Source organism: Gossypium raimondii, chromosome 13 (genome assembly GCF_025698545.1).
Source record: "Gossypium raimondii isolate GPD5lz chromosome 13, ASM2569854v1, whole genome shotgun sequence".
In the NCBI taxonomy this organism is placed as follows: Eukaryota; Viridiplantae; Streptophyta; class Magnoliopsida; order Malvales; family Malvaceae; genus Gossypium; species Gossypium raimondii.
The window spans coordinates 31085272-31107706 of NC_068577.1; the positions used below are offsets into that span (position 1 = coordinate 31085272).

Below are 22435 nucleotides of genomic sequence, written 5' to 3' on the forward strand. Positions count from 1 at the left end.
TGTGGGCCCACATGCCCATGTGGCCCAATCGGCCCAAATTAGCCTTGGCTGCGTGGTCTATTTTTAATGTAACCCGTGCTAGCTAAGTATTCATATATGTTTTCGCTATTTACTTATATGTTCCTTCAAAGCTATCTACTTGAGTCACTGTTACTAAATTATTTATATCTTGAGCTACAGAATTCCAAATTAAGATCTGCTTGATGTGTTTGAAACTAGACTCAAATACCTCTCTATCATAAAATTTTCAGAATTTTTGGTTTAGCCAATAAGTACAGTAAAATCTTCAAACTTACCTCTATTCTATTGTCTGACAGCTTCGACCTTTCTTTGCTAAAAATTATTTATCTCTTAGTACAAAATTTGGATGATGTTTCTATTTGTTTCTATTGAAAATAGACTCGTTAATAACTTAAACATGTAAATTTTAACCACTAATTATTTTTCCCCAAGTTTTGATGATTTTCCAAAGTCAGAACAGGGGAACTCAAATTCTTTCTGACCTTGTCTCGCAGAATTTATTATATCTCACGATTTACAATTCCATTACTTACACAGTTTCTTCTATGAGAAACTATACTTAATAAGCTTTAATTCCATATTATTTTTCATCCTCTAATTGGATTTCTACAATTTATGGTGATTTTTCAAATTTAGCCTACTGCTGCTGTCCAAAAACTATTTTAGTGCAGAAAGCAATTTTGGCTTTTCGTCGAATCTCATTTTCTGCGTTTCGGGCACACACCTAGTTTTGATTTGATGTGTAGACACTCCCAAGACACTCAGAACCTAGAATTGGCATTCCCAACCACAGAGTCAAATTTTAAACGAGTTTTTAAAACATGAATACGAATGACCATAGCGCTAATCAAGCGACCAATGCCTTACCCCAACACCCTTAGTGATTTCAATTACGAAGTGACACGAGGAAGACTCCATTCTTCTCAATTGCCTGCTGTCCAAAATAGAAAATCAGAACCTTCAGTCAGTAATTGAATGCCAAAACTACAGTAACTTCAGCCACTTACCAAACGGGGAAAAATGCAGCGATCAAACTGAATCTCGAACAAGGAGACACGTCTTGATCAAAACAATAAAAGGAAGAAAAAGGGATTTGCTAACATAAAAAGAAAGAAAAATGGCAGAGGAGAATTCGACAGGGATAATGGAAGATAAAAACATGCAGATTTTTTATGGGGAAAAAAATAAAAAGAAAAGACTAACAGAATATCTGATAACCACCCTTAATCACTTATTTTTCTCCTAAAAACAGTCCACCACACTCCCACAATCTCTCAAACTCCCCAAAAACCGTCCACCACATTCCCTCAACAACCGACTTCAAACTTTACTCAAACACTTCAGTATCTTACTTCCCTTCAAACTCCCTCATGGCACAGATAACAAAAAAAATTAACTCCTTTGCCTGTACAGGGGTTCGAACTCAAGACCACCAGCTTATTAACACCCCACCTAACCATCAGACCAGCGGGCCCATTCTGTTATATTCTTACAATCAAAAAAATATAAGCCTACTGAACAAGAGTGAGACTTTATTCAGGAAAATTCCAAAATTTCACCAAAGGCATGGCTTGAACTTGGGACCTCATACACACACCTAGAACACTTAACCACTGAAGCAGACAGATATTTGTGTCATGCTTTTACAAAAAAAATATACATTTTTGGGGCGTTACAGGTACTTCTACTTTAAGATTTCGATCTAGAAATTCAAGATCGAAAGGGAGTAGAAAACCAAGTAGCATACCACTTGTCCAGATTGGAGCCACAAGAAAAGAATTCTCCACTTATACCAATTCAGGAGACATTTCTAGATGAACACATATTGAAGGTAAATCATGTCCATAATACCCATTGGTTTGCTGATATTGCTAATTATTTAGCTTGTGGTTTGATGCCAATTAATAAGATGTATCATTAAAAGAAAAAGTTTCATCACGACATGAAGTACTATTTCTGGGAAGAACCATACTTGTTTAAAATGTGTGTAGATCAAATGATCAAGAGATGCGTGGTAGAAGATGAAGTACAAAAGATTCTATATCATTTCCACTCAGCTCCGAGTAGGGGACACTTCGGAGGTACACGTATTGCGGCCAAAGTATTGCAAGTCAGATTCTTTTAGCCAACACTATTCGAAGATGCGTATGCTTACGTAAAGAGCTGTGATCAATGCTAAAAGGTTGGAAATGTCACCAACAAAAATGAGATGCCCCAGACAAGCATTATTGAGATAGAGTTATTCGATGTTTGGGGTATTAACTTTCTCGATTCTTTCCCTCCATCTTTTGGTCACAAATACATATTGGTAGCAGTAGATTACGTGTCTAAGTGGGTTGAGGCTGAGGCATATTCGACGTTTTTGCAGAAACATGTATTTGTGACCAAAAGATGAAGTTTTTGCAGAAACATGTGTTCACAAGGTTTGGAACCCCAAGAGCTATCATCAGTGATGAAAGGACCCATTTTGTGAACAAGTGGTTGAAATGGTTACTCGACAAACATGGAGTGCAGCACAAGGTTGCCACAGCTTACCATCCACAGATGAATGGGCAAGCTGAACTGGCAAACAAAGAGATCAAAGGAATACTCGAGAAGGTAGTTTGCCCGAACTGACGAGATTGGTCCAAAAGATTAGACTATGCTTTATGGGCCTACAGGACAGCATATAAGACACCTTTAGGGATGTCACCCTATAGGTTGGTTTTTGAAAAAGCCTGTCATTTGCCCTTGGAGTTAGAGCATAAAGCTTATTGGGCTCTCCAACAACTCAACTTGGATCTTAAGCTTGCTAAAGAAAAACGGATGCTTCAACTCAACGAGTTAGAAGAATTCTGAATGTTCTCATACGAGAATGCCAAATTACACAAGGAAAGACTTAAAAGATGGCATGACAAGTACATTCAAGTTCGAGAATTTGAAGTAGCTTCTTTCTAGGTAAGTTAAAATCACGTTGGTCAGGTCCATTTACGATTCACCAAGTTTATCCATACAGAGTTGTCAAACTTCAAAGTAAGGGACGTAATTTTCGAGTTAATGCTCAGTGCTTAAAACATTACTAGGGAGATAAAATTGAACGGGTTCAAATCTCATTCATTTTATTAGATATTTAATTTTTGTTGTTTTTCTTTTTAAATAAATTATTTAGGGTGTATTTTTAGGATTAGTATGTTTAAATAAATTCTGTCTAGGAGATTGGAACTTAACTAGGACCGCTTATGACCCCTCCAATCTTTATTGGGAATTGATTTTAACATAATCTTCCGAGAAATTATTCCCTAAATGGCAAAATAAATTTTTAGTTTTTCAAATAAAAGGGTCAATTTTGATTCAAGTCTTAATTGCAACTCAATTTCAAATTTTCCTTAAGTCTAGGTATTTAATTAAATTATTTTCAAATTTTGGTTGCTCTTTTGTAAATATTAAAAATTAGATGTCTCTTTTGTAAATATTTTCAAAAGGCATCTAGAATAAATGTTTTAATTTAATTTAATAAATAAGATGATAATAACTAGTATATAATTATATTTATCATAATATATATTAATTATTATCAACTTTGCATAGAATTAAGATTAGTTTAAATTTGATCATATTTTATAGTTTTTCAATAAATTAATAGTAAATAATAATTTAATATGCATTATATTAATTATTATTTTTTGTTAACTCTATGTAGAATTAAAAGTTAGAATACTTTAATTATTAAATTGTTCTAAGAATTCTAATTAAACTCCTACCTTTTCCCTATAACTTCCACCAAATTTCTCTATCATTCATCACTCATCAAACCAACATTTATACACCCATTTCACCATCAATCCTAGCATTCAAAAACCACCAACAATAGTATCGCCTAGCAGCCTTAGTTGGTTAGCAGCCCCAACGTACACCAATTGTTGCTTCCAGCTCTAGCTTGTGCACACCAACAACCCAATAACCTACTCCTTGTCACTGCACCTATCCGCACGTCCAGCTCTAGTAGCCTCCGCACCAGCTCGCATGCCCAGCAACTTCCCAAGCCTACTTGATGCACCTGTATGCTGCCCACTCTCCCACATCCACGCACCACACGCATGCTTTGCTGCTCACGTAAGGATCCGTACATTGCTGCTGCCTCCATCGCACCAAGCCACGCCTAGCGCATCGCTGCTCCCTTTCGTTTCATTGTTGCCTTGGTACTTGCACCAACACCCTTGCCTATCACACCACACCATCAAGGCACCCTACAACCATCCCTAAACCAACCTCTTTTGCTTTATACTTATTTTCTTTGAGTTCTTAACTTATATAAAAAGGTGGTTAATAATGTCTCGCAAAAGAACTTGTGCCTCTGTTCAAATTGACGAATCACAAAACAATTCCCCTGTGAAGAAGCCAAAGCAAGATACAAAAGCGTTTTCAAGAACCAACAGATGCACCCAAAAAAAGGCTTTACACTGAAAGAAAACAAATAGATTGATTTCATGGCGCGTATTCGACAAATTGATGAAGCTCTCAATTGGGAGTTATTTTGTGAGAAAAGACCTAGTGCAGATGAGGAGTTAGTTCATGAATTTTACGCGAATTTGACCTCAAGTGAATTGAAAGAATTTTTTGTTTGCGGAATCAAGGTACCAATAACCTCAAAAGCTATTAATGAATTCTTTGAATTACCTGATTTTGAAGACAACAAATATTCTTCCTTGATGAGAAATATTGAGTCTAAAAATTTGCTAGAAATTTTTAAGGAACTTACAGTTCCAGATTCTAAGTGGACTGTGTCAAAGCAAGGAATTCACACTTGTCGTAGAGAATATTTGGCACCACTAGCGAAGGTATAGTTCTATTTCATTCGATTCAGCCTTATGCCTATTTCACATGGGACTACAATTTCATTGGAAAAAGGGTCTTATTATACTTGATTTTAACTGGACAGGCCATTGATGTGGGAAAAATCATCCTGAGAGAAATACGGAATTGTTCCGCTAGATGTTTTGGCACAGCTACTTTCCCTTTGCGATAACAATTTTGTGCTTGAAAACTAAAATTCTTGGAAACGTAAAGAAGATAGGTTATAGCCAGGGCACAATCACAGATTGAGACCTCTACCAAATAGCCAGAGACTCTATTCTACAACACCGAGTTGAAGAAAGTGAGGATCCTAAAGAAAAGAAGAAGAAGAAGAAAAAGATCCCATAGAGATCGAACCGATGCGTCAGCTGAAATCCTTGATAAGGCATAACCAATAGAACCAATAACCGAACCTAACGTCGCAACTTCAATGTTCAGGACTCAATCATCTCGCGTAGATCTTCAAGATGAACTGTCAAAGTTGATGGGCATAATGCAACATATGCAGTGGCAGCAACAAGTTTACTGGAGATATTCAAAAATACGGGATGACTCAATGAGAAGCTCTCTTACGAAAATATACAATGACCTGTTTATTTTTGTACCTGAGTTTCCAGATTTCATATTTGAACCATGGAGTCCAGTATCGAAGAGAGGGCGAAGCGATTCATGCAAAAACAAAGACGATAGAGCAAAAGATGAGTCAAATTCAGTGGGATTTGCAAATAAATAACAAGGGGGATCTTGACTTTATTTTATTTCCGTTCTTAGGTTATTTAATAGGATTAAGTTTTATTAGGAATTTTTATTTTCACATAATAAAACAAGATGTGGAAATCATAAATAAAAATGAACAAGTTGGAAAGTACAAAGTGTGGCAATAGATATATGCATGTCTAGGATTGGATCTGGAGAGAGCTTGGTACTTAAGCAGTCAAATTGATTCACCTTCTCTTTTCTAGAATCCTATTTGGTGTATAGTATCTACTCACTTTTAACAATGAGGACATTGTTCATTTTAAGTAGGGGGACCGAAAAATTGAAATTATTTCCACTCAGAATAAAATTTTCTTTCAGTTATGATTAGGTTATATTTTGTTCAAAAATTTGAAATTTTGTTAAGTATGCTAAACTTCAGTATGAATAAAGTTCAATTATTTCAATAATTGTTATGTTAACTGAAATATGACATAAATGTGTTTTTAATAAAGCATGCAAATCATACTATAAAATTTTTAGCTCCTTAAGAAAGTTAGGCATGCATGAAAGTTTAAGTCTCTAGAATTGACTTAGTAGTTTCTTGAGGCGAAATCTTAGGAAGCGTGGGATGTTGAAAATGATTTAGGCAACTTTTTTTTAGACCGTTGGAGCCTTTCAAGCCAACCTTGATGAATTTTTTCCTTTGAAACCCAACTTTGAGACTATGTGGCCTAATTTTAATTTGAACCCTTGCAATATTTAGCCATCACTTTTCTCTTAATTATCTTTAAATTGTCCCAAACACTAGACTCAGTACTATTCAGAATGTTCTTTGAAAATAAGTTTGGGAGAGTTGAAAAGAAGTATCAAATGCTTAAAAATTTGTAGTACATACAGTAAAATGCTCGTGAAAAAAAGAAGAAGAGCATATGTACTTGAAAGAAAATAGATGTACAAAACAACATGTGAAAGCAAAGTAAGTTGGTGTATTAAAGGTAATTATTCCGAAGGTCTGATTGAAGGTCTAGGGGTTTTAGCCTAAATTTATCAATCTTTTACCTACCCCTAGCCTAGCCACGTTACAACATTTTTCCTACCCCTTTTAACTCAAATTCATGCAATTTCAGTAAAATTCTTGTCGAAAAATAAATAATAATTATAAAATAATTAAATTTCACTCAAATTATGAACATGTTGAATTTTAATTAATTTTATATCAAATTTTGATTATTTTCGACAGATTTGCACAAAGGACGAAAAACGGCTCGACAGACACTACTAGAAGCGTAAAACCAAGAAGCAATTTTGAAGCATCAAGGCGACTTAATTTTTCAGCCTAAGATGGCCCGAAATTTGTGTATTAATTCATAATATAATTAATTTTAATTTTAATTTTAATCGAATTTAATTTGAGTTAAATAAATTATTATTAATTAATTATGAAAAAAGGCCCAATTGAGCTAAACTGAGAAAACCAATCCAACCGAGCACTGGGCAGCCCAAAACCGTCACACATGCTAACCCAATCAGCTTGTTTGGATGATTATTTGGCTTGAAAAATGCCCTTGAAGACTCCTTCAATTTGCATTCAAACCCCTTAATTATTCATGCCTTTCAAGATTTGCCCCTACCTAAAACTAGCATGTTTGAAATCTTCAAACATGCCACATGCGTGGCCAGCCATGGAGGGAGTCTTTGGCTGCTGATTTTGGCTATTTTTAACAGCCTTCTCAACCTATAAATACCCCTCTTGGCTGCTCACTTCAAACACATCTCAAAACCTCTCATCCTTTCACTTCTCTCTCATTTTCTCTCTTCAATCCCCTTCCATTGTTCTTCATTTTCTTTCCTATTCCTTTTTCGATTTCACCTCTTGAAAAAGATTCATTCAACCACCATTTGGAGCAGCATTCAAGTGTTCGTGAAAGCCTCGGTTCAAAAAGAACAAGCGGAGAAGGAGGAGCAAAGCAAACTAGTCAAGCCTCGGAGAAACACCGGATTTAATTCTTGTTCCCTATCCTTTTAATTTTGTTGTTGTTATGATGAACATGTCTATGAACATTTGTGATGTTGGTATGTTTAATTTAATTAATATGGCTTAAATCTAATTCGTGTTAGGTTGATTGCATTTTGTCTACTTGAGCTATTAAAATTGTGTTTGTGTTGTTATAGGTTTTGGTAAGATGTTTGATTAAGTAAAACCATGACTAAGTTATTCTTGCATTACAATTGTAAGGTAACTAATGAATTAATTATTTAAATGGATTGAAATTGTAAATAATTGACACAATACTTAATCAATACATGTTTAATCATCTAAGGTAGCTTAGGATTAAATTAGCAACAGTATCTAATGATACATTAGCCTTGCATAACTTGCAAGATTATTGTGATTAAATTGTTTCAAGGTAGAAATACATTGTTACCTCACGTAATCTTTTATGTGCTTATGAGATTGAATTAATTGTTTGAATTGGCATAAAGATATGTACAAGAGATTATTTTAATTTCATAAGTATGTATGTGCAACACATTTGCTATTTAAAATTTGTTTAATCGGTTGAATTGACGTAGAGATATAGTCAAGAGATAAATGAATTTTGGTAGGTAAGTGTGTTCATAAGTTAGCAAATTATCGAGTTGTCGTGAATTTAATCGTAACAACATGAACATGAGTTTAATAATTCTAAGTTAAGAAATGTAATTAATCTAACACAATTATGTCATCTTGATTAAAATCATCTTTTGAAATCATGCATTGACACTTTTATTTTCTTTTTATTTATTTAACTTAGTTAAAATCCTAGTTTTTAATCACCTCTTCAAATCAAAATATTTTTCTCCACCAAAGTGTTTTAAATTTCATTCATAAATAATTCTTTTCACGGTCCTTGTGGGTATGATGACTCGACATTTACTTGTCACTTTATTACTTGTTGCGATTGTGTACAGTTGCACATTTCCGTCGTTCTAGCAGCTCCTATTGAAGAGCTTGTTGTTGTTTGAACCGCGCTTCCTGAGCGGCCGTATATTCCCTCATAAACCTCATTTGCTCCTGAAAGGCTAGGAACTGCTACGAGGGTGCTTGTTGGTTGAAAGGGAGTGGCAACCCCTGACCAATAGAGATATTCAAGTCCAAAGGGCCAGAAGTTCTCCGATAGACCATATTGTTGAGATTTTCTAGTCTATCAGCAAACCACCCGACAAATAAGTTTGTTTCGTTGTGCTGGTCATCGGAGCCTGATGCTCTGGCTTGTCTTGATGAAGATTTGAAAGGGAAATTTTCACTTAGGTGAGCCATTTGCTTCAAAAACTGAAGAACACTTAATCAAACTCAAAAAAATCTGATGATCAGAAGTCTACCCGCGTTCACTGCACCAATTGTTGAGTAATATTTTCTCATGTCTTATTGATAGGAGCGTTCGGGTATTTATACATGTTGTTATGGATGTTAATACAGCTCATGATAGGGCCCCACTATTTTGTATTGACTCTGCCGCCTCTAGTATTGACATTCTGCTGGGCACGTGTCTATGTAGCACACGGTCCTTTTCGTCTCTGGGCGGACTCCGCGCCTACTGGACACATGTCTAGGTGGCCTGCGGAGCACGTGATCCTTTCTGCAAGCTCATTGGATGTATGCGAGTCGAGATCATGGCCTTCCTTAAGTTCCTGCAAGCTGGATCTTCGGCCTTACCTTGCAAGCTGGGTCCTTGGCTCTGCTTTGCGAGATGGGTCCGCAAGCTTGCTTTGTTGTCCTCTCGTGGTTCGCCTCGCACTTGATCTTCTGGCGGGACTTATCTAAGTCATAGGTTAGAGACTCGAATCCTTTCTAAGACTTGGATCGATGACTACTCATGTATAACAAACATATTGTCACTTTTACAACTCTTTTCACATTTCAAATTCCTCTCATAATATTTATTATCTGATTATAATTTTCATTGTGGTATCGAATTAACGTGGGGGTGGCGTCAAATGCTTACATCAGTAGGGAAAAGGCTAGCAGAAAATTATGAAAATGTGAGCAGTAAGTAAGCATCGAAGAATTAAAATCCAACCCTGCTCAATCCAACTTAATTCCACCACTATTTAACATGGACTAGTTGAGTTTATCCATAAACCACCTACCAAATGGGCTATTTGAAGCTCTAACGGTCTTAAGCCCATAATGTACTCTTTTACATAGATATTTTTCAGTTGTTAGAATAGATAAGGCAAACCTTGCAGGCTTCAAAGCTGACCTCCATTCCTCTCTGCAAATATTCTACCTTCATTAATTCTCTAACCATGCTCTCTTCAACCTCTTTGAACCCCATCACCAATCCCAAAATTCCCTTCTTTTCTTCTTTTTCAATCCAAAACCCATCTCTTTTATCCTTTCATCTTCCTTTCTCACCTTCAAAAACCCTCTTAAAACCCATCTCAGCTACTCTGATCCCCTCCACTCCTCCGCCTCAACAGCAACAACTTTATCAACCTTTTAGGCCACCTCCATCTCCACTCCCTCCTAAATTCCGGTCACTTGACGCTCAAGGTCGCTTAGATGTCTTAGCCAACCGGAATGGCCTTTGGTTTGAATATGCGCCACTTATCCCTTCTCTTTACCAGGAAGGTTTCTCACCTCCTTCAATAGAAGAAATAACTGGGATCACTGGGGTTGAGCAAAATAGACTGATAGTTGCTTCCCAGGTAAGAGAATCTCTTATTCAATCCAAAACTGATGAAGATGTTATGTCGTTTTTTGATACTGGTGGTGCTGAATTGCTTTATGAGATAAGGCTTTTAAGTGCTTCCCAAAGGGCTGAAGCTGTTCGATATATAGTTGAAAATGGTTTGGATGCTAAAGGTGCACAAGATTTGGCTAGAGCTATGAAGGATTTCCCAAGAAGGAAAATGGATAAAGGTTGGAAAAGTTTTGAATATGGGCTTCCAGGGGATTGTTTGTCATTTATGTATTATAGGCTAAGTAGGGAACATGGAAATCCTTCTGAACAAAGAACAGCTGCTTTAATGCAAGCATTGCAAGTGGCTGAGTCTGAGAGTGCTAAAAAAGAGGTTTCAGAAGAGTTGGAAGGTGGGGAAGACGAAAAACCAGAGAAAGATGATGATTTGGAATATAGGGTTCGAGTTCCAGTTGTTAGGATGCAGTTTGGTGAAGTTGCTGAGGCTACTAGTGTGGTGGTTTTGCCTGTTTGTATGGCGGAGGAGGATACCAAGGAGCTTTTGGAAGCACCTTTGGAATGTAGAAGTGGAGGGGATTTTGGTGTGGTGGAGGCTGAGAAAGGATGGAAGAGGTGGGTGGTTTTGCCAAGTTGGGAACCGCTTGCGGGGTTAAGGCATGGAGGAGTTGTAGTGGCATTCAGTGATGCCAGAGTTATACAATGGAAGTCAAACAGGTGGTATAAGGAAGAGGCTATTTTGGTGGTTACGGATCGGAATAGAAAGGAGGTCGAAGTTGATGCTGCGTTTTACTTGGCGATGGTTGATGGGGGCGGGTTGAAGGTGGATACAGGATCAGCATTGAAGGAAATGGGTGTGAAGGAGTCTCTAGGAACTGTGGTATTGGTGGTCAGGCCACCAAAGGAAGAATCTGATGATCAATTGAGTGATGAAGATTGGGAATGAAAAGAACCGAAAGTGAGTGATTTTGTTTTAATCCTGATTGCAAATAGAGATTACTGGAGGCCTAATAATGGTGCTTCATTTCAATGCCCTTGTAGCTACATTTCTGCAACATTCTAGTTGTTGCCAAATGATTTAGCCAATGAACTTCAGTATAATACTCTGCTGCATTATTAGCAAGAGGCAGTTCACTGTTTGTTTTATATACATTTAAAGCATGAATTGATTCTACTACAAATATCATCCTTTCTGTTAATTGTGTACCTGATCTGCATTCGAATGTTTCTTTAAATGTATCATGAAGATGCCTAAAATTTGAAATGCGTTGCAGCGTTATCATCCTGTTAAACAAATTCATGGAGTACTAATCAGGACTTGAAATTAGAAGGTAACGTCTGGGGTTTTAGGAAGAAAGATTTCAAGCAATGGAAGTTTCCTTATGTGGCACTTAATCTCATAAACAAGGTTATTGCATTTAATTGTGGTATACATTGCATATTAATTCAAATTCTCTTGGAGAGGTTTGATGACACTAGATCAAAGGATTTTCATACTGGTTCTTTGTGTCTTTGTATTGTTCATGGCTTTGGAGTTTGGATGTTTTTCTCTTCAGCACTTTGAAAAACAGAGAAGCACGTGTTTAAATGAGTAGGAAGCATTGATGGATCAATATTGTTGGTGGTTGTTTTATCATGTTGCATATTCAAATCATAATTGCTCAAAACAAGGTTGTCGCATCCTGTATATCATTCCTTTTCTGGTGAAATTGGAGCCACTATGGGCAGTGGTGAGTTTATGTTACTTGAACATGGGTATGCTTAACTTAGGCGCCTAAGGATAATATCTCATGTGTGCATGTACTAAATGAAAAATGAAAAATCAGATCAACTTTTGACATGCTTATTCAAGCATTTAGTAGTCTGTTGTTTAATGTACGCATTACTCATTTTTCTTTGATCATATGATTAATCACAGATACCATCCTTCATCATTGTTATTAGGGAATTTTCTTTAATTCAAAGTATGCTTGTGATATTAGGAGTTTTTGTTTAGCTTAACCTATGTAGCCTTATTTTAAAGACTGATTGATAGCAATAAAATTAAGACTCTCTAATGAGTCCAAGGTCAAAGATTCCTTTTGAAGAGTTCCCAATATTCACTATCCGGTATGAGTGCCGTTAAGTAAATGATTACTTATGAATTATTTGGTGATTTGACTTGAACCGTATCAAAGTCAGACACCATGGGTGGACGCAACATTGGAAGAAATAAAGTTTAGGATGGCCGAAAGCATCGACAAGTTGGGCAAAAGGTTATTGCAATATAGTTGCAGATACAAGAATTGATGACTTTCAACCAGAATTGTGAAATGATGAAGGAAATAACAATGTCAACCAAATTGGTAGTCGACAGAACAAGCAATAGAACAAAATTAGAGTCAATAGTGTTGTGATATACAAACTTAGATTTTCCAACCTTCCCTTGATTTGGTTGCATAGGTGAGGGATTTTTCTCAAAGTAGATAAAGTGGGATTGACAACGTGAAAGAAGCGCAATTGTGGTTTTACTAGATGAAAAAGAAGGAACTCAATCTCTCATAGCTTGCTTTTAAAGAGTATAGTAAGATTAGATTTGGACCACCTAGGAGAACTGATGGAGTTGAGGCACACAGGAATGATAGGGGAATGCCAGTGTCGATTTCAAAAGTTGGTAGCCCATGCTGAATTTGTACAAGTAGGCCAACAAGTTGACATATTTACTATAGGGCTCTCAAGTTTCATTCAACTACATACGGGGATGCAAAAACCTCTAAATTTAATTTAGGCAATGAACTTAGAAAGAATTTTCGAGAAAAACAAACAGTTAACCAAATCAATCAACCTGCATAGAGCTTCGTCGCAAAATACAATTTCAAACTCAAGAAAAACTTCTATAGTAACACCTATAGTAGTAGTAGTAAAAATCAATTTGAATGGGAGTTGGGACTTTATGTTAGTAAGACAATTTCGTTTTTCAAGGCGGGAGTAATGTTAGATGTCAATTATTACTTTGGTATTAAAGAAATATGGATGGAATGAAAATACATGGTTGGGAAATGATTTATTAATAGATCAAAACAATACTTTTGTTTTGAATGGTGATGATATTATTCAATCTGTAGTTGAACAAGCTTTTATTTGGTAGAAGCATTATAACCATTTGGTTGAGCCTTCTCAAATCAAAATGTTGCATCACTAGGTCTAACGGACGCTTTTAAAAGGTTGGATTGAAATGATTTCTTGAAACTAAAAAGTACAACTTGAAAAATGATGTTGTTTTAAAAAGTCACTTAGGCACCTATTTGTGCTTTATAAATTGACAATAAGTTTGGAGAATTGAAATCTAATTCTTTCTATTCAAATGGTAAGTGTGAATTTTCACTAGAAAAGTATTATTTATTTCTTATGAACTTAAGCTACATAATGATTTGTTCAAATCATGATATTAGTAACTAGCATTTGGGTGTTATTCATAAGATATTTATTTTTAAGTGTATTCATTGGTAAAATGAAAGTTTGTATATGATCATATTATGTGAAGAATCTTGGATTAAAAAAACATAAGCTAAATATGTTTGGTATATGATTGCACATTTTCTTTAGTTTATGTTATAAAGGTTGGACTAGAAGTGATTTTGACTGAAATGAAATAAGTTATATGCCATATGCATATTTAATTTTTCTAGTCAATGTATAATAGTAGAAAACATTAGTTGATATCGCAAAATCACTATTCGACATGAAATCTTCTAGTGGAAACATGAACGTGATAATCATATATTTGAAATGAGATCATATTGTGCATGCTTATGATGGTGCACATGGTATATATATGGCTTGAATATGATCTATAATCTCATGATTCTATAAATTTGAGATATAATGAAATTTTGAAATTTACTTTAGAAGCTATGAATTAAAGATTTTGTGAATACAAAAATAGCAATATTAATGATATTTGGTCCACTTAGGTGATAGACATATCACAAAATGATTAGTAATGTCCATGATAAAAGTGTATATATGTGTAATTTTATAGTCAAATGATTGGATAGATGATGTCCTCTAATGTGACTATGTGATAAATAAAACATATGAAACACCCTTGGTTTGTCTAGAAAAATAAAGTTATTTGTGTATGCACACAATAAGTTTTTAAAGTCATATATTGACTATGAAAAGAAGCTATAAAATAACAAATATGTTGTCTTATTTTCACTAAGGGATTTGAGGCTTCTTTACAACAACTTGGTGAAAAAGACATGATAAGAAAATATAAAGTGATCATTGTAAATTGATAATAATAGAAAGGATATCATTGATAACATTCTTTTACGAAAGAATGGATAGTTGAACATGGTGAGGATGTTGATCTTGTGAATTTTCAAGACACAAATAAATATGAAGTTTCACCTTGTGGTATAGATAATTAACATAACTATGTTGGAAATTTGGAAATCTAGGGATGAGGTTCAAGTTCATACTATTTGAGTCACATATGACAGAAACTCGACTCGACGCTTAGTATAACGTCAAGTCTTGAGTTCGATGAGACAAATTACATCATCAGTATGTGACTGCTAGCACTATAAAATAATATATAATGTATATCATCTCAGGATAAAAAGTGCTAGGTACTCGTAATGACAAGGAAAATGATGAGGAATATACTCTTAATAGAACCATATCATAAATATGTTAGAGTGTTATAATTACGAGAACACTCTTGATGGGATTTACCTATGTGAGTGTGAAGTGTGGTCGCTTCTAGGAGCTCAAGGGTTTCACTCTAACAACAATCATGAAAAGAGGTTACAAACACATGACCATAATAGTATCCCTAGATATTGTGCATTGACTGGTGTTGAAATCGTTATGTGAGATGTGTTCGGTTAATCAAATAGAATAGCTAGTTCAAAGCATAGTCTACCATGTAATTTTGATTAACTTTGACATGTTTTCTCTAAGCGAATGTTCAATTGCTAAGACACCTTCATTTATGCAATCGGTTTCCAAGATTATCAAAATCTAGCATATTTTGAAAATGGGGAGAGATTGTTGGAACATTTTCAAAATATTTATAATGTTCCAATAGTTATAATTGAAATGTTACAAGTGGCTGAAAAAGTTATTTCACTTGGTTATCAACCAAGAGTTATCATTATTCATGGTGATGAACTATGTCTCTTTTTACCAAAAGTTATGTCAATTAATAACAAAGAATCATAATTATTCAAGTAGATATCTATTGAATAATTATGTTCATTGTTAAAATATGTGATTATACATTTGGATAGTTGTATCTCTTTGATTAAACATGAGAACTCCTATAAATAGGAGTCAAATTCATTTGCTTGGTTCACCAAAATGTATCGAAAGTTTTTTTTTTTCTATTTCCTGCATCTTCTAATATTCTTAGTTTGTTCTCTAAAGAATTACTGCAAAAATTCTTTATAGAAATTTATATTCTTGCTATGCTCCACTTGATGCTCAATGGATTGTTTCCGTCAGTATAAAATGTAGAAAGTTATTAGGCTTCATTGTATTCTCAAAGTCCATTTTCTAATAGCTTTTTTGAATACCAAAATATAAGTGGGAGAGAAGAAAATGGTTTTAATACATGCTTTGAAGCATTTATTAATTTCTACAAATTTTCCATTTTGCAATGCAAAACTTGTCTATTAAGCAACCAAGAAGATAATTATATAAACTATGTTGCACGGACCCAAAACCTACTTGTACATATTTAATATAGATAAATTCAGAGGCGACGATATGGGCGGGTAAGGCTAGGCACCTGCTCCTAGTTTTCTTTACATTTTCATTAATATATCATTTATGTTTTGAGTTTTAAAGTCTGACATCTTTATATAAAAAATTGTAAATTAGTATAAAATTTAGTAACATTTTTAGTTTAAGTGTCATTAATTGAGTTTTAATTTGATTATTATTAATATAGGAGGATGTGAGTTCAAACGCATTTTATTCTCCTATATAAGGGTTAAAGATAAGTTATACCTAATTTTAAGCATTGTATAAACCTCCTATTACAATTTCAATTAATTAAATGAATATATTTACATTGATTATTAATATTTTTGGGTTAAATGTCATATTACCATTTTATTTTTAATGCGCGTAACCTTATATTTTTTAAAACATAAAATAGTTGTAATTATTTTACTTAATACAACAATTTTTAAAATGAAGAAATAATTGTATATACAACTTACTTGTGGTAAAAAAACTTGAAAAAAATGTAATATTAGTAATAAGTTTATATATACTCAAATTCTTTATCCTCGAGTTAAAATAACTTTATTTAGTATTAAAATGTGAAAATGATAAGATTTATTATCAGCTAGAACAACTCATACTAAATTACGACCCACGACAATCAAGATGGAACATTGTTTTACTTGTTTATTGTCCTTTGCTTTTTGCTTTTTACTAAAGAAAATTGGAAGTTAACAGGTTTGAACGCTAATTATGCTGATGGAAACAATCGAAAACTACCATATGATAGTCAAAAGATAAAAAAAAATAATTTTTTAAATAAAATGTCCATATAAAATGAATTTAGACAAACGATTACATAATTTATTTTGATCAAGTAAAAAATTTAAAAACTTTGAAAATTAATAATAATTATTTTTAAAAATTAAATGAAAAAATAGTATTTATTATTAGTGCATATATAATTACTTTTTAATTCTTAATAATTTTTCGTGGAAGTTAAGGAACTTATAGCTTTTACTATGTTCACTTCGTTCATGTATAGCCATGAAAAACAATAATAATAAAGCAAAATTAGAGATGTTTATTTCTTTATTACAAATTGTTTATTTATTTAGTTCAAAACAAAATTATTAACTAAGAATAAAAGTAATTATTGACCATATAAATTTGAATTAAAAGTAATTATATACACACTAAAATAAATAATAATTTTTGAGTTTTTATACATTTGAATTTTTATATATTTTTATAAATTTTAATAATTGTTAATAAATTATTTTTAATTTTTAATTTTGCACTCATCTAAAATGAATTTGGCACTAGGATTATTATCCATTTCTTCTGAAGCAGCTTCGGACCTATTTTTCATATTGAGTACAATTATATGTGTTATCTTACTTTTAAACCAACTTATAAAATTTTACCAACCCAATAAATATTTTTTAATCCAAAATATTAATTAAGTAATTAATTAAATGAATTTAATTAATTTCCTAAATAAATTAACTTGTTGACTAAAAGCTGTGATAGACTAATTAATTTAATTTCCACTTTGACCTTCAATTATTTAATTTAAATCAATTAAATAATAATTCAAAGAAATTAAATTAATCTCTAAGTCATCTCTTGTATACAATGAGAAAACATATTCATTGAGAATAATGATACATGCAATCTATTTCTATAATTCGTTGTTTTCATTCATTCAAGATATCGATTTGTTTGTAAACTGTTAAGGGTTTTATATAGCTAGTTAAGAGATCGATTGAAAATATATAATTAGAGCTTAAATAATTTGTAATTAAGTTCTAACTCTTTCTCTATTAATTACAACATTATTTAGTCATGGAGTCATTCCACTATAGCACTATAACTGAATTCCCCCTTATCATATATACCATTATGAAAGCTACTTCATCAAGTGCTCATTCAAAAACCTTGTCATATATATGTTATCCTCATATGATATCCTTAATCTCTTTGGGCTAAAGACGTTCACCTAATATAATCCTATTTAAAGCCATATCAATCATTACATCTTTTTTCATGAAAAAGTTAATTACGAACTCATAGTGATTAAATCATTCGTCTTAGAGAAATGATTTCGGTTATGTTACTTTTACCTCTATTATGTAATGTTAATGATAGGATATCATTTATCTTTTATTGAGTTATGAATTCCTCTATTATAGGTCAAGTCATGTCATGCAAAAAAAATTAAGGGAAGAGAAAAGAGATAAATTTAATGTTAAATAAATGATATTTTTATTTAATTAAAAATTACACAAGTTACAGAATCAAAATTTAAGGTCCATATAAAATCATATGATTATGCAAAGGTTTTTAATTACATGAATTTCTTTTTCACAAAAGAAAAACAGCCTATAGAACGACTTGTGTGGCAAAGGAAACAAAACTGTTCTAAGAGACAATTACTGACATACTCGTTTGATATATATTACCTGTAAAGTTCTTAATAACAAACTTCCCTATAAGCTAACAATTTCATAGCTATAAATGAGATTGAGAGGGCTCTTCAACTTCATCAATGGCGACCGGTAAGTTCTTTGAAAAAAAAGATTGATATTTGACTACAATCCCATCACTGTTATGGATTGATTTTAGACGGAAAACTTGTAACAATTCGGGATAATCCCTGGGACTATTCTTGCCTTGAATCTAATCTTCAGGTATGATCGAACATTCTCTGTGTCAAACATGTACATGTATCTCCAGAAGTTTAAACAGTAAAACGAAGTGGGTCAAGTCAGTTTGGAGAAAATACTCGGAGCCACTTTCCGTTTCTGTCGAGGGTTTTATAAGATGGATTGCACACAATGATCAAACAAATGCTTGGAGATAAAAGGCTTAGTGAGACTCTGACCAATGTCATAATCCCCTCTTTTGATATCAGGCTTCTTCAACCCATAGTTTTCTCCACTTTCAAGGTTGTATACATGACAAAAAGCGCTAATGTCAACTCAGGACTTGGACACAATCACTCCACCTATTGTTAATTCCACATTGTCATCCCCATATTAGTTATATAATTAACTTCTGATTTTTTACTCAAATGGCTGCAGGCGAGACGTGATGGTACAGACAATTCCTCATTTATCTTTTTTTCAATCCACATTGTCATCCCCGCATTCTCATTGACCGCCATAGATGATATGGTTGACATATATTTATCTGTTTCCTTTCAAGGCTCCAGCTTTGGAGGATAAAAGGAGGCGTCGCAAAATCCTGAATCAGCTGAATTATACCCCCTCTTGAATATAAATATAAATATCAATATCAATATCTTCAATTATTCTTAGATACAAATTTTATTTTCCTTGTGTTGCCTCATGCATGACTTCAATCAATAGTATTTTGTGCACATTAAAGAGATTATTATAGCCAATCAGCAAAGCAGACTCAAAACAAAACAGATTATGTTCTTCTATTAACTAGATATAATTCTAGAGCAGTGCTCAAGTGAAAGAAAAACAAGGTACTTAAGCATTCCCTGCATCTACATCAATTCTCTTCCACCTGACCACAGTCTTCAACCACAACAGGTTGCAAAGTCCTCCCGCTTTCTGAGCCTACTTTTTCCATTTCCTTCACAACGCTATAACCATCCACTACTTTACCAAAGACAACATGTTTTCCATCCAGCCATGGGGTCTTCTCAGTGCATATAAAGAACTGAGAACCGTTGGTGTTTGGTCCAGCATTTGCCATTGATAGACAACCAGGTCCAGTGTGTTTGAGCTTGAAGTTTTCATCCGCAAATTTCATGCCATAGATAGATTCTCCACCCGTGCCATTCCCCCTTGTGAAATCTCCGCCTTGACACATGAAGCTCGGGATGATTCGGTGAAATGCTGAGCCTTTATAGTGCAACGGCTTCCCACACTGTCCAACACCTTTCTCCCCAGTACAGAGGGCACGGAAATTTTCAGCAGTTTTTGGTACAACATCAGCAAATAGCTCCATTACAACTCGGCCAGCTTTTGCTTTTCCAATCAAAATATCAAAGAAAACTTTGGGGTTTGACATTTTGCTAACCCAGTTAACACACCTGCAGACAAGAATCAGAACCTCGAGTTATCTTCAAATTCAAACATTGTACACATGCAAAGGAACTAACAGAAGAAATAAATCCTCCTAATTACTTGCAAAACACATTCTATATCATAATCAATCAAGATTTATCTACTAATACCCACTTGTTGTTCAGGCATAAGTCTAGTCACACCTAGATGTGGCAGCTTAGCATCTTAAAACAAAATCATTTCAAATCATTTCGAGTATGTGCAGTCCAGCAGATGCACGCCTAGTGTGCCTATACACCCCTTTCTCTACTTGATCAAAATCTTGCATACCAGCCAATACAAGAAAAACAAAATTTAGCACATTTGTAGGACAAACTAGGCCACTCTTTATAGAGCCTATTACCATATTTATACACCTAAAACTTGTTTGTATATATAGGCACGCATGCAAATGCCTGTATAGCTTAAATTTGTTTTGCATATATCTTAAAACATTTATGCATACAAATTGCACCTTAGTCAATCAAGGTATCAACTCAAGCAATATAAGGATTCTAGCACCTAGGATGCAAAATTTTCAAGAAAATTAAATATTAGAGAGAAATAAAACTATAAAACCCCATACCCAAAAGAAAACTAATCAAACAAAAACATTTTCATCATCAGATTGAAACAGCTCGTTACTTTGAAAGGTACAAGTTTTAATCATAAAGTTGTTAATTAACCAAATATTTAACTACAAAAAAAAAAAAAAAAGAAACTCTTAAACCTCTGCATCTGCAATAACAGATTAACAAAAAGGAACTCACGGGCTATTCTAATAACCAAATATTAGTAAATGGGTATTAAGAAAATGTAATCATCTACCATTCAAACCTCATGATAAATGATGGTTATTTATCAAAAGGAGAAATTCATTGAAGGGGATGATACTCATGATATTGCACAGCTATTGAGCTCACAGGTTCTCAAGAAAACAATCACCTGCAAGCCTTCGATGTGTGCTACTATAAACATAAAAATCAAGCAAAAAATTGGGGGGGGGGGACTGAAGAAATGGTTCACCTTTGGGTGAGATAAGGAGAGGTAGAGATTGCAGACGCCAAATGACGGAGATACCAGCGTTTGGGGTTTCAGGTGAACTTATATATTGGCAATGGAAGGGAGATTTCTAGGGTTTTGGCTGAGATTTTAGTTTTCTTTTTTAACATTGTTACCCTTATTTTAATGTATTTTTTTCCCACTTAGTTTTTGAAATTGCACTTTTATCCCAAAAGTATGGTTTTATTTTATTTATTTTGAGACACTTACCTCCATTTAACAAAAGTAATCTAATCGAAATAATAAAACATATTATTTTAATAAATAATATTTTAAAATTAGATAAACACTTAAATCATATCATCCTATTGGGCTAAAATTTTATTTTCTATTACATTCGAATATATTTTAATTTTAATTGGCCTAATATATCATTTGGTACTTGAATTTGACACTTTCTCTAATGTGGTACATATATTATTTTTGGTCCAATGTGGTACCCATATTTGACAAATGTTATATATATTTCAATAACTAAGGTAACAAAATTAACTTTTAGTGTTTAATTCAGGTTTAGGGTTTTATTTGATGAAATTTAATCATTAATGTTATTAGGCATTATTTTTCATGATTTTGTTAATAGAATAAATTATTGTTAATTGTCAATATGTTTAATTTTACATTTAATTTGTTAAATACAATTAGATGTATATGATTTAATTTGGGTTTTAGGATCGATATGTGATCATGCTTCAACTTATGTACACCGAGCAAATAAAATTGCAAATAAATAGATATGAAGTGTGGTGTTCTGCAAGTGTCACATGTCTAGTTGTAATATTTATTGTATCACATTAGAACACAAAGTACTCTGAGGATCAAACGCAAGAGAGAAAGGATGAGTAAATTGAAAAGAACAACTAAGCATGCAAGGGAAAGTCTAATTAGCTACTCTAATGGACAAACCAAAAACAAATAGATTTATGAAATTCCTAAATAACAAGGACTAAAATGCAATTTATTCAATTTAACAATTAAAACAATCAAGCAACAATATTAGTTTATTAATATCCATGCTAGTAGTGAATTTATAGCTTAGGGGACTAAATTCCTAATTTTCCTATTTAGTCAAATTTCACCTCTCAGTCTCAACTTTAACCTAAAGAAGCAATTTAATTCAATTTACTCTCACTCTTACTAGATTAAACCGAACTAAATAAATTATTACACAATAGGTTCTCCTCATAGTCTCACCTATATAAATAGTTCCCTAGAGTTGTCAATTTTAAATTGTTTCAATTGATTCAATTTAGTCTAAATTTTACAACTTAGTCCCTAACCTAAAATTCGCCACTTAACATTTCAATCAATCAACTACTCACGTAATTAGTCCAC

General features: G+C 33.4%; 2 protein-coding genes across 3 annotated transcripts; one reads left to right on the plus strand and one right to left on the minus strand.

The window, feature by feature from the left end:
- Window positions 1–9758: 9758 nt before the first annotated feature.
- On the plus strand, window positions 9759–11434 carry LOC105783180 (rubisco accumulation factor 1.1, chloroplastic). The gene has a single exon (XM_012608471.2). The coding sequence runs from the start codon at window positions 9844–9846 to the stop codon at window positions 11179–11181; it is 1338 nt and encodes a 445-aa protein (XP_012463925.1). The 5' UTR covers window positions 9759–9843; the 3' UTR covers window positions 11182–11434.
- A 7794-nt stretch (window positions 11435–19228) lies between these two features.
- On the minus strand, window positions 19229–21232 carry LOC105783850 (peptidyl-prolyl cis-trans isomerase CYP19-3). Of its 2 annotated transcripts, none has more exons than XM_012609533.2 (2): window positions 21065–21232; window positions 19229–20025 (listed from the first exon to the last, which is right to left on the minus strand). In XM_012609533.2, exon 2 carries the CDS (start codon window positions 20001–20003, stop codon window positions 19479–19481), a length of 525 nt encoding a protein of 174 aa, XP_012464987.1. In that variant the 5' UTR covers window positions 20004–20025; window positions 21065–21232; the 3' UTR covers window positions 19229–19478. The 2 variants fall into 2 exon arrangements, with proteins under 2 accessions (XP_012464987.1, XP_052481891.1); XM_052625931.1 differs by lacking the exon at window positions 21065–21232 and adding an exon at window positions 20174–20432.
- Window positions 21233–22435: the final 1203 nt, after the last annotated feature.

Excerpts from the sequence above, each read along its gene's own strand:
- LOC105783180 (XM_012608471.2), top strand. The coding sequence starts at position 9,844 with ATGCTCTCTTCAACCTCTTTGAACCCCATCACCAATCCCAAAATTCCC.
- LOC105783850 (XM_012609533.2), bottom strand. The coding sequence starts at position 20,003 with ATGTCAAACCCCAAAGTTTTCTTTGATATTTTGATTGGAAAAGCAAAA.